Genomic DNA, 16311 nt, shown 5'->3' with positions numbered 1-16311 from the left:
CCAAGAAATGGCTTCTGTCAGGACCATAGGAGCTGTCCCTCCTGACCAGAAGGAAGGTGTTCCAGAAACCAATTCTGCTATTGGTGTATATAGTTCCCTCTAATATCTCCTGAGTATGGAGACAAACATGGGGTAGGCAAGCTGGAAAACCCAGCGGTATGGAATTTCAAATACCTGGTTTAGAAACACCCAGCTGAGGGCAGGTGCAAAGAAAGAGGTCTGAATTAGTTCAAGTGGAGGAATCACAATTTGTAAAGTCACAATTTCTTTTTAGAAAAAAAAAAAAAGTGGCCGCGAAGTGTTCTTTTCCTTTCATATGCTTTCCTCCTTCTCCACTTTGCTCCTTTAAATTAAGACATCAGTAATACGTGGAACAGTGTACGGAACCTGAAGCCCAAGTTGCTCTTGCAAGCTGCCTGCTATCTGTGGGCCTGGGTCTTCAGTGTAAAAACCAGGAGTGGTGCTTGCTTTGGCAGCACATACAGTAAAATTGGAATGATACGGGGAATATTAGCATGGCCTTGTGCAAGGATGATACACAAATTCGTGAAGCGTTCCATATTTTTTTTTAAAAGGAGTGATGATAATAATGGTGGTTACGCAAAAATATGAGCATTTACGTACATGGTCAAGTCTGTACTGTTACAAGCTATTCCAGGAATATTAAGGATAGTAACACGTTGCAGAGTAGCTGAAAACGATTTTGGGGGTCTGGTCATCTTAAATTTTTTTAAAGATTTATTTATTTTTATTGGAAAGTCAGATATACAGAGAGGAGGAGACACAGAGGAAGATCTTCCATCCGTTGATTCACTCCCCAAGTAGCACCAGCGGCTGAAGCTGTGTCGACTCGAAGCCAGGATCCAGGGGCTTTTTCCAGGTTTCCCATGAGGGTGCAGGGTCCCAAGACTTTGGGCTGTCATTGACTGCTTTCCCAGGCCACAGAGAGCTGTACGAGAAGTGGGGCCGCTAGGATTAAAACCGGCACCCACATGGGACCCTGGAGCTTGCACAGCAAGAACTTTAGCCACTACGTTATCGCTATCGTGCCGGGCCAGGTCCTTTTAATTTTGACAAATCAGTGCGAAGTGAGTACTCGGATAGTAAAAGGAGGGGGGTGGGTACAGGGCAAAACCATTGTGAGGAAGGTGGGAACATTTAGATTTTAAAGAATGAATGGGAACAGGGGCACTTGAAGCACCCATGGAGCCAACCTTTACAAAACAGGTTGCAAAATTAAGCACAGTCGAAACGATTTGGTAGAGGACGCGTTCTAGGACGCGCAAAGCACTAGGCACATATCTCATGGTTGTATTCTGGGGCCGGTGCACCACCTTGCAACATTTCTCAAGGCCTGTCGGTTATGCCTCACTATGCGACTGAGTACACAGAGTGCTTTGCAAACCTGTAGACCCGCGACACCCTTTGGGCGCCAATTTTAAATGTACACAGCCTTCTGCTACCCAATCACTGCAGCTTATCACTCTGCCCCCACGCGGATTTCTTGAGTGTTACGGAGTGGGACAGTTCTATAAAATCATAAGCAAATCCTGTGCAATCTTTCGAGCAATGCACAATGCAGAACAAAACACTTCGTTCTGCAAGTTCGGGTCGCTGAAAAGTTAATGCTTTTCCAGTCCCGTCTGTTGGGTTGTTGCCTGCTTCGGTCCGACTACTACGGAACACCTGCAGCAGGGCGGAGGAACATCCCCTCCTCCTGCTATACCTGATCGCAACGACCCACCAGAGCACCGACGTGGTCTTTCCGCACACTCCGTCTCCCCCCGCCCCCTCAGCTGCCTTTTTCAATCCAGCAGCACAAGTCCCTTGCTCCTCTTTGGCAATCTGGCCGAGCCGGGACTTTTAAGTCGCTAGTTCGAGCCACTGTTGGCCATACCACGAAAGCACGTACACGCCCTATTTTATTCCAAGGGGGTGGTACGGACAAATTGATACAGTAATGCTATCAGACACCCGTATGTACCCTTGAAACCTGAGGAACGCAGTGTACCGGCACTATATAAGGAGGGCAAGTTCCAGATAGCGCCAGTCGAGGTCCCAGCAGGGCAAGCGATCGGATAGCTGGCTCCAGCCGGAGTCCGCTTAAGCTCGCGGCTTCCTCGACAGCATGGACGGCAGGGAACCTAGCCTGGAAAGCTTCCACTTGGATCTTGGGCCCAGTGAATTGGTAACTATCAAGACTGAAGACCTAAGTGGTAAGTACCTGGACGGGAATGCGAGGTTTGGAAAAACTCCCCGAATGGAACTTTTTCCTGGGAGAGGCGAGGGCACGGGACTCCGCTGCTGCCGCTCTTTACCCTAGCGGTCCCCTACCTCCTCCAGCGCACACACCGAGAGTTCCAACGCCCCGTCTCTCCAACGCCGCGGACTCTCTCCTTTGCTTTCCTCCCTTGCCCAGATGAGCTGCCCATTACCGTGACCGTGGGGACTCCGGAGGCAGGTGACGACCAGGAGAATGCAGGGTCCACACTTGGGCTGGAAGCTGCAGCGGTCGACAGGCTTGGCTGGGAAGGACACGGGCCCTTGGACGGCCAGGGTCTGGAGCCACTTGGCGGCGGCGGCGGCGGCGAGCAGCCAGGAGAACCCGCCGGTTTGGGGTTCCCAGCGGATGCCGACGCCGCGGGACCCGTCGTGGCGGTGCAGGCGCTTGTGCAAAGAAAGCGCCGCCGCAATGTCTACACCGAAGTGCAGGTGCAGGAGCTGGAACGCTTTTTCCTGCGGGTTCAGTACCCCGACGTGATTGCGCGGTAAGTGGCGGGTTTGTAGGGGAGCCCGGACTTCTTCCAGGAAGCCCTTTAGTTCCTTCTGGGGACCCCTCCCCTAATCCTTCCCCTCTCCTCCCCTAAGCCGTCCCCTTCCCTTTCACCCCTCTCTGTTAAGCCATGCCCTTCTCTTCCAGCCAACTCCCCTAGCCCTTCCCCTTTCCCTCCTCTGGCCGTCCCCCAGTTTTCACCCCTAAACCTTTCCCCGCTCCCCCCCCGTCCAAGAACTCCCCTTTTCCTTTCCCATAACCTTTCTTGCTTTTCCCTCCTAACCTATTCCTTTCCCCATTTACCGACACTGTTTCCTTGCTCCACCAAAAGTTGGGGTTCAAAGGCATTACTTCTTGTTCCTGGCGTCTTGCTCCCTGTTGCTTGGTGTGGCGCCCTAAGCAATGTGCTGGACTTTGAGACACGTTGGTGGAGAGGGAGAATAGAAGGGTGAAGCAAATGCAGCAGAGTCAGATATTGGTTTTATTTTAAAGTTTTTATTATTCAAAAAATACGCATTATTTGAAAAGCTGGGTGGGGGTGGCGTATAGTTTTCCACCGGCTGGTTCCCTCCCCCAACGGTTGGAATTGGCGGTTCCAGGCCCCACGAGGCGGGAGGGAGGCACGAGCTCCATCCGGGTCTGCCATGTGGGTGGAGCAACCCAAGCCATCCGCCATCTTGTGCCACGGGCTTTCCGAAGCACGTGTGCAGGAAGGGGGTTGGGAATCTGAGCAGCCTGAATTCAAACTGATTTGGCTGGGGAGGCAGCTGCTCTGTCAAGCAGCACAACGCTGCATCGATATCTAACAGTTTAATCGTTGTTCATCATGAAGCTTGTGGGTTGCTTTTGGTTTTATTTTTTGTTTTTTAAAAATTGTGCACAAAAACTTACCCTGTCTCACCTTACTCTGGTCTCAGCAACGCCGCGTGGAGCGCACTTTTCTAACCGGGGAACAGACTTTTTGGGGCTCTTTCCGTGGGAGCCCCTGTGGCCCCTATACATGTAGCATATTAAAGGCTGAGCTGTTCTAGCTCGGCTGAAATGCCAAACCCAGACACATGGATGCGGGTTTGCAGAATCGCCTTTCTAGCTTCAGCCCTAGTCTCGGCTAGTGTGGTTTGGAGTTCGCAGTACTCAAATTCAAAACCGCGCTTCCACATAGTTTCGCCATTTAATTCCCTTTTCACAGAGGGCCGCCCAAGAAAAGGTTTCTAAAGTTGTTCTTTGCTATGCCACAGGAAGAAAAATTTGATTGACTCATAGGCAGCTAGTTTATAACCTGGCACTTGTGCATATGTTCCCTTTTGTTTCCCATGCAACAGATGTGTTATCGAAAAAAGCCCCGATATATATGCCCCCACTTTTCACTGTAGCCCCTACTACAACACTGAACATTTGCTATTTTTCTCCCTTAGTGCCCAGCTTGCAGAACGCCTGAATTTGGCTGAAGCCAAAGTGCAGGTTAGTAAATCTCAAAAAGGTTTGGATTTTGTCCTGCACATTCTCAGGTTGCTGTGTTTTTGCTTCTTTTCCAAGGTTTGGCTAGTAAGTTTTGAACATTGGGGACCTTTTGGGGTGGAAAATGTGATAAGTAAGCCCAGCTCGTAGAAATTGCCTATGAGGGCCCGGCGGCGTGGCCTAGCGGCTAAAGTCCTCGCCTTGAACGCCCCAGGATCCCATATGGGCGCCGGTTCTAATCCCAGCAGCTCCACTTCCCATCCAGCTCCCTGCTTGTGGCCTGGGAAAGCAGTCGAGGACTGCCCAATGCTTTGGGACCCTGAACCCGTGTGGGAGACCCGGAAGAGGTTCCAGGTTCCCGGCATCGGATCGGCGGGCCGACCATTGCGGCTCACTTGGGGAGTGAATCATCGGACGGAAGATCTTCCTCTCTGTCTCTCCTTCTCTCTGTATATCCGACTTTGTAATAAAAATAAATAAATCTTTAAAAAAAATTGCCTATGCCAAAAGAAACAGGATGTTCTAAAGGGGAAAAAGTAGAATTTTCTCTTCTTTCATTGCCTTCTCTCTCATGCCCTCTGTCTACATGTGTGAGCACACACACACACACACACAGAGTTTTCTGAAAATTGAATTAAAAGATAAATTTGTTTTGAGGCAATAAAATTTGGAAATCCATGTATATACAGAGTCTTCAAAATATCCATGGAAATGCATATTATGGTTCAGTTTTTCTTTATCCTGTTACCAGGCTTGGGTGCTCACAATACAATTTAGCAAACCTGCATCTGAGATCTAAACAAAAATATGAAGTAATATTTAAAAAGTTGGAACGGAGAGATAAAGCGATGTGCTCAGCTGTGGACTAGGCTTAACTTACTAAGGATTAGTTCAAGGGAAAGATGAAATGGTTACTCTCCCAAGGTATTTCAGCAATAAGGAAATAATCAGCTGCAGTTTACACATCTCAGTGGAATATTGAGTGCATGCTGTGTGTTTTTTTTTTAATAATCATTTAAATATCATTCAGTATACTAAATAATCTTTGTTTCTCTTCCCCTTCTCTGAAGGTCTGGTTCCAGAATAGAAGAGCCAAGTGGCGACGCCATCAGAGGGCACAAATGCTGAGAAATATGGCTCCTGTTGCTCTGGCACCCCATATGGGGCTATACTTCAATGGGCCTTACAATGTTGTCCCTGTCATGCAGCATCCATGGAGATTTTTTCCTATGGTTCCACGCCCTATTGGGCCAGCACCTGCACCACCACCATACCCTCGGCCACCTATGCCTGTGCCTATGCCTATGCCTATGCCAATGCCAATGCCTATGCCAATGCCAATGCCTATGCCTATGCCTATGCCTATGCCTCCTGGGGTCCCACCCATGATGCCTATGCTACCCAGGCCACCTGTAATGCATGTACCACCCTATGGCCTGCCTCCTATGCCATGGGCCCCTTATTTCAATGGTCATTTGCCAGGTCACACTTTCTAGAGTGTAATATTCATGAGAGTTTTTCTTAAGTTTTTTTGTTAGATACCAGTTTTGTATAATCAAGTTATTCAGAGTGAGTCATCAAATTCCTAAGAGGTGAATTATGTAAGCAAACTAGATGCACTGTTGTTTTTTGTAGTTCCAGACTGTATTTTCAATAAAGATGACAATTAACACTCTATTGGTTTCAAGTGTCAAGTGGAATTGGTATGGTGGGGATGGGAATGGGGATATGATTTGAACAGAAGAGACTTCCTCCCATAAGGTAATGTCCCTGAGTAACCACCAGTAGGCCATATACCTCAAAATGTTTCCCAAGGACCCATGACAAGTTTGTACTGTCCTGCACATCCTTCTTTCCCACATCTCCCCTTCACCCATCCTGGTACATAGCCTCTTTTTTTTTTTTTTAATATTTTATTGTTATTGGAAAGCCGGACATACAGAGAGGAGGAGAGACAGAGAGGAAGATCCTCCATCCGATGTTTCACTCCCCAAGTAAGCTGCAACGGGCCGGTACTGCGCCGATCCGATGCCGGGACCAGGAACCTCCTCCGGGTCTCCCACGCGGGTGCAGGGTCCCAAAGCTTTGGGCCGTCCTCTCCTGCCTTTCCCAGGCCACAAGCAGGGAGCTGGATGGGAAGTGGAGCTGCCGGGATCAGAACCGGCGCCCATATGGGATCCCGGGGCTCCCAAGGCGAGGACTTTAGCCGCTAGGCCACGCCGCCGGGCCCGGTACCTAGCCTCTTACATTGGCATCACTAATGGGTTGGGAGGGGTCAAGTGTCTAATGAGAGTGTGGTATATTTCCAGGTAGGCTATGTTAAATCTGTCCTAAGGAGCAAGGACCAAAACCTGTATTTCCAGAAAAAACTTGCCAAGAGGATACTCATAGGGCTTTAAGGGAAGGTAGCAGTCACACATACACCTATCCATGACCTGCAAATTCTGTTCACTGCCCTCCATTTTGTGAAGGAGGTAGAGGTATAGGAATCGTTCTTATCCACAGGCCCTACTCAAAGGAGGTAAGGCGGGGGTGGGGGTGCTTGGGGATCAGCAAGAGGCTATTTCGTTTGTCACCTCCACACCCAGCCTAGGAGAACAGATTACTATAGCTTTCCTGGCTAAAAAGCAGACAATGACATCTTCCAGGGTATTTGTCACCTTTAATATCCTTGAGGAACTCACTGTTCCTGACGGTCAAATATTCAAAGAGAACTTTATTGCTTAGTAGTCATACTAAGGTGTAGCATGATCCCCTTGAAGCTAGAGATGGTCCCCAGAACACTGTTCATGCCAAACTTCCAGGATAGATAACATCAAGAAAAGACTGGCACGTGGCAGGGAGGCTGAGGGAAAGAGGCCAGACCCATTGTTTTTGCTTCGTTTCATTTTGTTTTTAAAGATTTATTTATTTATTTTTATTGGAAAGTCAGATATACAGAGACGAGGAGACAGAGAGGAAGATCTCTGTCTGATGATTCATTCCCCAAGTGGCCACAACGGCTGGAGCTGCACCGAACAGAAGCTAGGAGCCAGGAGCTTCTTCTGGACGTCCCATGCAGGATCCCAAGGTTTTGGGCCGTCCTTGACTGCTTTCCCAGGCCACGTGCAAGGAGTTGGATGGGAAGCAGAGCTGCTGGGATTAGAACCGGCGCCCACATGGGATCCAGGCACATTCACGACATGATTTTAGCTACTAGGCTATGGCACCGGGCTTGCAGACTAATTATTTTTAAAACATTTAACTTATTTTTTTCCTTTTTTTTAAATTTGTTTTTGACAATCTTTACATAGTTAATTATGGCACAAAGTTTCAAGGGCTACAGGAAAGTGGGTAAAACTATTAGTTCTACATTGTAAAACATTTAACTTATCTTTAACAAAACTTTTGCTGACGAGTAATGATTAGGAATAGATGGTACTGCTTTTTTTGAGGTGGGGGTGGGTGGGGCATATTCTGTTCTTTCCGAGGTCAGGAGCAGGGAGCTAGATGGGAAGGAGTACAGTCAGCACACAAATCAACACCCATATAGGTTCCCAGCAATTGCAAGGTGAGGAGCTAGCCTTGAGCTGTTGGTCTCTGCTTAAATCTGATCTTTCCAATAAAAAATAAATCTAAAACAAAACAAAACAAAACAAAACATGAAATGCTGAGTTACAAAAAAGAAAAGAAAGCCCTTCTATCTACTGGTTCACTCCTCAGTTGTCCACAACATCCACCATTTGGAAGGTTGAAGCCAGGAGCATGGAACTCTATCTGGGTCTCTCACGTGGGTGGCAGAGGTCCAAGCACTTGGGCCATATACTTCTGGCTTCTCAGGCACATTAGCAGGGAACTGGATCAGATGTGGAGCTACTGAACTTGTACTGGGCACTCCATTATGGAGGCTGACATCACAAAGTGCAAGTTAATACACACAAGCACACACACACACCTAGATATATATTTGAAATAGTAATAGTGCAATACTAATATATCTTTGAAAAAATAATATATTTTACTTTTTGAAAGATTTTACAGACAGGAGAGAGAGAAAGAGATTTATTTCATCTGTTGGTTCACTCCCCAAATGGCTACTACAGCCTGAACTGAGCTGAGCTAAGCTGAGCTGATTTGAAGCCAAGAACCTAGAGTTTCCTTTGGGTCTCCCATGTAGGTGCAGGGTCTCAAACCCTTGAGCCATGCTCTCCTGCTTTTGCAAGCCGCTAGCATGGCGCTGGATCACAAGTAGAGCCGCTGTAACTCAAATCAGCGTCAATATGGGATGCTGGCTCTCCAGGCAGAGGCTTGGCCTACTATGCCATGGTGCCGGTTCCGGTTCCACAAGAAGCAGTTTACCCTGCTGTAATTTAATTCCAAGGCTAAAACACAACAATGTACAGTGACATTGTGAGATGATTGCCATGGCTTCAGATAGTGCTCTGATTATGCAAAAAGTTTCAGAGAATACGGGCTTTGGACGGGGGGTGTCAAGCCTACTCCAAGCTTGAAAGCCAGTGTGTTTTCACGGCAAATAATACTTTTCTGCAGCGTTGTCTGATATGTCTCCATCGTTCCCTCCTTTCAAATGTGTGGATGTCTAACATCAGAAAAATGGGCCCACTCTTGCGAGGAAGTCAGCATCATGTTACAGGCCCCAGCTGCTATGGGGAGGAGCAGCAACATCCAAGGGTTTACCACACATCCCCGGCACCATCCTGGTCTGGTGACCTTGAACGCTATTCTGACTTTCCATGGTTGATCCCCTCCTTCCTCCATGCTTCATATCATCTTTGAAGTATAAGATCTGCACAAATCAACGTTCCAGAACCCCCTTTCAGTTGCCATTGCAAGACTCAAACCCAAATGGTATTCGAAACACAAAACCCCCAGTTGGTTCTAACATGCAGTATGACACACACAATCATAGCAGGTCTTTTGTGATTTCAAGGTTTCCAGATAAAATAACGTTGTGAATATCCTTTCTCATCAGTGTACAGGATCTTCAAAAGGCATTTTGGTATTTAAAAAAAATCATATATACTTTTTTAAAAGTTTTATTTATTTTTATTGTAAAGTCAGAAATTCAAAGAAAAGAGACAGACTGGAATATCTTCCTGCCATTGATTCACTCCCCAGGCAGCTGCCACGGCTGGAGCTGTGCCAGTAGGAGGCCAGGAGCCCCGAGCTTCTTCCGGGTTAGAACCGGCGCCCATATGGGATCCCTGCGCTTGCAAGGCAAGAACTTTAGTCACTAGGCTACCTCGCTGGGCCCTCAGATCTACTTCTAAGTGCCAGATGGGTCAGGGAAGGGTGGTGGGAGGGGTGCAGAGGAAGTAGGTGAAGGACTAATACAGATTGAAAAAAAAAATCCCTCGCTCTTCTTCCCGCTGCATACTCCGATGGCCGCTTCCTCCAAGGACAACTTGGGCTGCCCTGAGCTCACTGCAGGCTCCGCCAAGCCAGCCCCACTGTCACCGCTGCCAGCTGGCATTTCCTTCCAGCAGCCATCTTGGTTATCTACCGGGACTTCATCAGCCACAACCAGATGTTCTTAGAAGGTCTGGGAGATCGCAGACTGGCAGTGCCTGGAGATGGAGGGGAAGAAGGTCAGTAGGACAGATGATTCATTCATGGGTGGAAATGCCTCTGCCAAAAGCCCTGAGGGGGAAGGGCCAGAAAGCACAGTAATCACTCGTGTGGATATTGTCATGAACCATCACCTGTAGGAAACCAGCTTCACAAAGGAAACCTACAAGAAGAAAGATATCAAAGATTACATGAAATCCGGCCCGGCGCCGTGACATAGCGGCTGAACTCCTCACCTTGAAGGCGCCTGGAACCCAGACAGACGCCGGTTCTAATCCCAGCAACCCCGTTGCCCATCCAGCTCCCTGCTTGTGGCCTGGGAAAGCAGTTGAGGATGGCCCAAAGCTTTAGGACCCTGCACCCGTGTGGGAGACCTGGATGAAGTTCCTGGTTCCCGGCTTCGAATCAGCGCTGCACCGACCGTTGTGGTCACTTGGGGAGTGAATCAGCGGACCGAAGATCTTCCTCTCTGTCTCTCCTCTTCTCTGTACATCTGACTTTGTAATAAAAATAAATACATCTTTAAAAAATAAGGACTTAATTTAGTTATTGGACATCCGATGATTCCGCAACGGCTGGTGCTGCGCTGATTCGAAACTAGGATGCAGGAGCCTCTTCCGGGTCTCCCACACGGGTACAGGGTCCTAAAGCTTTGGGCCATCCTCGACTGCTTTCCCAGGCCACAAGCAGGGAGGTGGGTGGGAAGTGGGGCTGCCGGGACTAGAATTGTTGCCCATATGGGATCCTGGCGCGTTCAAGGCGAGGACTTTAACCGCTAGGCCTTGGCGCCGGAAGCATAAAATAAATCTTTTTTTTTTATTAATTAGGGAAAAAACGGGAGGGGGATTTTGTATTTGGGACAGAACATGTAGTAGCACAGGAGTCCCAGAGAACTGTGGTGAGTTTGTCGTGTGACCTTGGGTAAGTCAACTTCTCTATGTTTTAGGAAGGTTTCCTCTTAAAATGGAGGGGAGGATTCCCAGCGGGCCTCCCTCCTTTTCAGGGCGGTGGGCTGGCTATGATGTTCCATCTTGCATCAAAGCCTAAAGGCTTTGCCTGCCCTCCAGAACAAGAATGGGTAGCCACGGGTGGAGGGGGAGTGGCAGGGCTGGAGGAGCCCGTTAGTGGGGGAGGGGTTGGAGTCTGCAGGATTCTCCCCACAATCGCATATGGCCCCCTCTCCCCGTTAATAATACCAGGTCGGGTTCAGCCCCTCACCCTCCCCCGGGGGTGCCTCCGGCTGGACCGCCTCCGGCTGGACAGCGGCGCACACACCTTCCCCCGGGGGATGGTGCCTCCTTCACTGCCCCCCCGACCCCCCCAGTTAGAAAAGCAGGATTTATTTAAGGCAAAAAAGTGAAGAGCGCTCCTGTCGTAGCAGCAGGAGGGGGTTCCAAGCGTCCCGAGGAAAAACCCCAGGCCTCTTTTACTTTTGATAGCCAAGGATGACTTATAATATTTTGGCTATTACTATTATTTTTCGAGCCGCTCCCCCAAAAAGAGGCCCATTCGCCGGCTTGGCCTCCGCTGTTCCGGCTCCGGAAACGTTCCAGGTCGGAAGTGAAGGGAACTAGTCGACCCCATTTTCTTCGACAGAAGCTTGAGGCCCTGGGGGCGAGTCCTCCAGCGCTGGCCTGCGCCTGCCGATGGCAGCCATAGGGAGCTGGGCCGACACAGGCTCAAGCTGCGGGTCGCCCGAGTGCAGAAGCCCCCCCCACCACCCGGGACGGAAAGGTCTTTCGTGGCTCGGCCTCGGCCACCTTCCTCCAAAGGGTCCCGGAGGTCGACGTCACCCGGGACTCGAACCCGCCCCCTTCCGAGGCCTAGCTGGAGGTGGCCAAACGCAGCTACACTGTCCCTTTAAGGCGGCACTTTTTATTCTGCATTTGTTTACTTCTTCATGCGCCTTTCGTGCTACGAGGCCGCGGCGGCCTCGGGGCCCCAGAGCTCGCTCCCGCCATAAAATAAATCTTAAAAAAAAAAAAGATTCCATGAAATCAACCAAAGGCAAACTCGAAGAACGGAAACCAGAAAATGTCAAACCTTTTCTCACAAGGCCCTCAGAACAAATGAAGCAAATCCTTGCTAATTTCAAAAATTACCAGTTCTATATTGGTGAGAACATGAACCCAGATGGCATGGCTGCTCTGCTAGACTACTGTGAGGGTGGTGTAACTGCATATATAATATTTTTTTAAAGATATATTATTATTGGAAAGCCGGATATACAGAGAGGAGGAGAGACAGAGAGGAAGATCTTCCATCCGATGGTTCACTCCCCAAGTGAGCACAATGGCCGGTGTGCACCGAACCGATGCCGGGAACCAGGAACCTCTTCCAGGTCTCCCACGCGGGTGCAGGGTCCCAAAGCTTTGGGCCGTCCTCAACTGCTTCCCCAGGCCACAAGCAGGGAGCTGGATGGGAAGTGGAGCTGCCGGGATTAGAACCGGCGCCCATATGGGATCCTGGGGCGTTCAAGGTGAGGAGTTCAGCCGCCGGGCCCAACATACATAATATTTTTAAGGATGATTTCGAAATGGAAAAAACGTTAACAAAATCAGCAATTACTCTGGGTCTATCACTTCTTATCATACCTGGCTGCTGTTTATTATCTGCAATACCAGGACTTGGAAGAAATGGAACTGAAGTTATCTTGAGCTCTTTATTTGGACTGATGTTTACTTTGAGTAGAGGCATTGTTTGTTTTTTATAGCTTTATTTACTTTTCTTGGAAAGGCAGATCAGGTTTATGGAGAGAAGGAGAGAGAGATCTTCCACCTGCTGGTTCACTCCCCAGGTGTCTGCAACAGTAGAGCCGAGCCAATCCGAAGCCAGGAGCGTCTTCAGGGTCTCCCATGCAGGTGCAGGGTCCCAAGGCTTTGGGCCGTCCTCGACTGCTTTCCCAGGCCACAAGCAGGGAGCTGGATGGGAAGTGGGGCCAATAGGGCAAGAACCAGCACTCATATGAGATCCTGGCACGTGCAAGGCAAGGACTTTAGCCACTAGGCTGCCTTGTCAGGTTCAGAGGAGGCATTGTTTTTAAGGAAAGAAGCGTTGTCATGTGGGGTTGTCAAAAAATAAAGTGCACTTAAACAAAAATTCCCTAACGTCTAGGTTTTAGAATGGAGAGAGATGGAGCAGTATGGTGGCACAGTATATTAAACCTCGCCTGTGGTGCCAACATTTCATATGGGCACCAGTTCTGACTGCTGCACTGATCCAACTCCCAGTTTATGGCCTGGGAAGACAGTGAAGGGTGGCCCAAGTCCTTGGGCCCCTGCACCCAGTTGGGAGATCTGGAGGAAGCACCTGGCTTCCAACTTTAGACAGTCCAACTCTGGTCATTTGGGGAATGACCCAGCAAATGGAAAATCTCTCTTTGTGTCTCACTGTTCTGTAATTTTTACCTTTTAAAAAACATATATTAAAAATAATAAAATGAAGAGGTCTAAAGTAATCCCACAAAGGACATTTCCCATTAAGTTCATTTTAAATATACCAAAGGTGCAGATCAGAAATTATTTATTCTATTATAAGTAAATTAATTTGTTAAAATTTCTTTAGATCACAGCTGGCCGGTCGGCTGGTTGGTCAGTCAGTCGATTGCCTTGCCTCTCATTTATAATAAAACTTTGTGGTGACTGTCAAAAAAATTTTTAAATAAAAAAATAATAAAATTTGTTTACAAACTGGCATTCAGCAAATATGAGAGTACTTAAAATTTTTATAAGGTTGGAATTAGAAGAAATTGATTCAGGAGTAAAATAAGTGAACAATTTTTTCTTAAAACTCATTTTGTAATGTAATTTTGTTCATTTGAAAGAGAAGGTGAGGGATCAGTATGAGCGCTCAGTTTATTAGTTTTCCACCTGCAAGTACCAGCATCCCATGGGTTCATGTCCTGGCTGCTCCGTTTCCCATCCAGTTCCCTGCTTATGGCCTGACAAAGTAGCGGAAGACAGCCCATGTCCTTGGACCCCTGCCACCTTTGTGGAAGACCTGGATGCAGTTCAAGGTCTCTGCCTTCAGCCTGGCCAAACCCTGTTGTGATGACTTGCAGCAGTAAAGCAAATGAAAAATGTGTGTGTGTGTGTGTGTGTGTGTGTGTGTGTGTGTGTCTGTCTGTCTGTCTCCCTCTCCTTATCTGTGCTACTCCACTTTTTAAGTAAATAAATCTTTGTGTGTGTGTGTGTGTGTGTGTGTGTAAAAAATAAGAAGGAACTTACATTTTCCACGAACTTTTTGAAGCTCCTCTGTCTTTGTTCATTTTGACTGAAATGCTACAAATTCAACCTCAGAAGGCATGGCATAACTTTAGCCACTCATGGTAATTTAATAATTCTAGTTGTTCTCTGTTTTCTCAGGTTGTTTCACACTGAGGAACACATGTCTCAACTTTCACTACCATGGCTTTCGTGACCAAATGAAATAGGGAGAAAAGTATGAATTATTTGGGGAGGAAAAAGCTATTGTGATTTGAATTAGAATTACATATTGCAGATCATGTTTGGAGACCCAATTTGGAAGTCACTGAGACTCAAAATTCTAAGTCAGTGTTTGAACTATAAGTACTCAGGGAAAAAAGGGGTAAAGGGGCAGTGCTATGCTGCAGTAAGTTGCTATTTGAAATACTGGCATCTCACATGGGAGCACAGGTTCACATCCTAGCTGCTCTGCTTCCAATCCAGCTCCCTGATAATGTGTCTGGAAAGGCAGTGGCTGATGGCACAAATACTTGGGCCCCTGCCACCTTCATGGGAGATCTGGATGGGTTCCTGGCTTCTGGCTTAAGCCTGGCCCCCACCTGACTGTTGCTGAGAGAATCAGCAAGTAGAACTCTCTCTCTCTCTCTCTCTATCTCTCCCTCCCTCCCTCCCTGCCTCCCTCTCTCTCTCTCTATCTCTCTCTCCCTCCCTCCCTCCCTCCCTCTCTCTCCCTCTCCCCCCTCCCTCTCTGTCTTTCAAATTTAAAAAAAATGATTTCAAACAGCAAAGAATAGGAAAGGAAAGGACTAGAAATAATTCCTTAGCTAAGAATACAGGATCAACCTTGAAATGAGTGTGAAAAGTGACTTTTTAAATAAAGAGGGGAGTTACTAAAAAAATATGCCAACTAGGGGAACAGAGACTGAGTTGTTCTCAAAAGCACAGGCAATTGCACATGCTTTGGACAAACCTGAATGTAGTTTTCCCACTCGACCATGCAGGGCTCTCACATGCCTACTCCATGAACTGTTGAAAACCGGAAGGTAGAATATGGCGCTTAGTTAGAATCTTTTACTGGACTTGGCCTGGTTTGAATTCTCATAGCTCAGGACCTGCTATTAACACAAATGGGGGAATTGGTGTAAAGTGTCTTATAAAGATTGCACTGCGTTGTCAAATTCGGAATGAGTACTCTCTGCAAGTAATTGATCTAACCTTCATCATGTGCCCTACTTCCTTGGAGTGCTGTAGGAAGTTACTGTGGGAGGGGATTCACTAGAGGCTTTGCTGGTGCTCCTTCCCAATTAGTGCAGACATTTAGGTTTCCCCCTGGGCTCCTCTTTGCTTGCAGGCATTTTCTGATTTAATCTTAAGGTATCTTCATATCAGATTACATTAATTTAGAAAGTGAAACAAATGCTCATCAGCTCTGCGCTAAAAGGATGGAAACAATGGAGAGCAGCCCCAGTATTCCATGGGGCCCTTTTGGAAAACGTGTGCAAAACACTCACTGGAAGGGAGGAGACCCCACAGTATATTTTCTGGATTGGAACGGGCTTTCACAATCACTCAGTGTTATAGATGAGGGAACACAATCTCAGAGAGGTGGGATGGCATGCCTGAGACACCACACAGAGCAAAGACCTGTGTGGCCATGCTGCCCATGGGGACCCAGATCACTCAGTGAGGCACAGTACACACACAGGCCCACTACAGCCTCTTGGGGCTCCTCCTTTCCGTCAGTTCAGATCTCTTAGAAGTGGCTCCTCCCCGCAAGCCTCGGCATTGAACCAGTTTCACTTCTAGGAAAAGTAAGCAAGGTCCCACTAAAGGCATGCAGTCTCTTAGTGTCCAATCCCTACCACTCAGCAGCAGGAGCTTGAAAGAGTGATGCACGTTGTACCCTTCTCACAAAAGGCCAAGTGTGCTTTCACTACAATAGCTCTTGTTTCCCCCAATCCCCTTGCAAAGCCCTGCCTGCCAATTGGCAGCACAACACATAAGCAACAGCCAGCTCTGGGCTTGTGTTGAATTAACTTTTTTTGTAAAGTAGGCTAATAGTTTGGAAACTATCATTATGCAATTTGTATTCATTTTAAAATGTGGTTATTTATGCTTTGCCTTGATCCCTATTGCACTCTCTCTTTCTTAGATGTTAGCGGAATGCTATGGGACAGGGACCTCAGGTACAAGTGGTGGAAATTTTATTTTCAAATGTAGCTCCAGGGGGCTGTATGCTTCCCTATGAGAAGTGTAGACCTTAAGGAGACTGTCTGGATTCTCAACATTTACATGCAAATATTTTTA

General features: G+C 47.7%; 1 protein-coding gene, 1 non-coding gene and 1 pseudogene across 2 annotated transcripts; all 3 read left to right on the top strand.

Moving 5' to 3' along the window:
- The first annotated feature begins 460 nt into the window (after positions 1-460).
- On the top strand, positions 461-566 carry LOC118760522 (U6 spliceosomal RNA). The gene has a single exon (XR_004996830.1). It is a non-coding gene; the product is annotated as a U6 spliceosomal RNA (small nuclear RNA).
- A 2071-nt stretch (positions 567-2637) lies between these two features.
- Positions 2638-5905, top strand: LOC131478602 (nematocyst expressed protein 4-like). The gene is made up of 3 exons (XM_058658996.1): positions 2638-2768; positions 4189-4234; positions 5302-5905. The coding sequence occupies exon 3, from the start codon at positions 5353-5355 to the stop codon at positions 5725-5727; it is 375 nt and encodes a 124-aa protein (XP_058514979.1). The 5' UTR covers positions 2638-2768; positions 4189-4234; positions 5302-5352; the 3' UTR covers positions 5728-5905.
- Positions 5906-8441: 2536 nt separating this feature from the next.
- LOC131478640 (translationally-controlled tumor protein-like) lies at positions 8442-14231 on the top strand (annotated as a pseudogene).
- Positions 14232-16311: the final 2080 nt, after the last annotated feature.

The sequence above is a fragment of the Ochotona princeps genome, chromosome X (genome assembly GCF_030435755.1).
Source record: "Ochotona princeps isolate mOchPri1 chromosome X, mOchPri1.hap1, whole genome shotgun sequence".
NCBI lineage: Eukaryota > Metazoa > Chordata > Mammalia > Lagomorpha > Ochotonidae > Ochotona > Ochotona princeps.
This window is presented reverse-complemented; position numbering and strand designations above follow the sequence as displayed.

Bases quoted from the DNA above. Each gene is read 5' to 3' on its own strand.
- LOC131478602 (XM_058658996.1), top strand. From the start codon at position 5,353: ATGCTGAGAAATATGGCTCCTGTTGCTCTGGCACCCCATATGGGGCTA.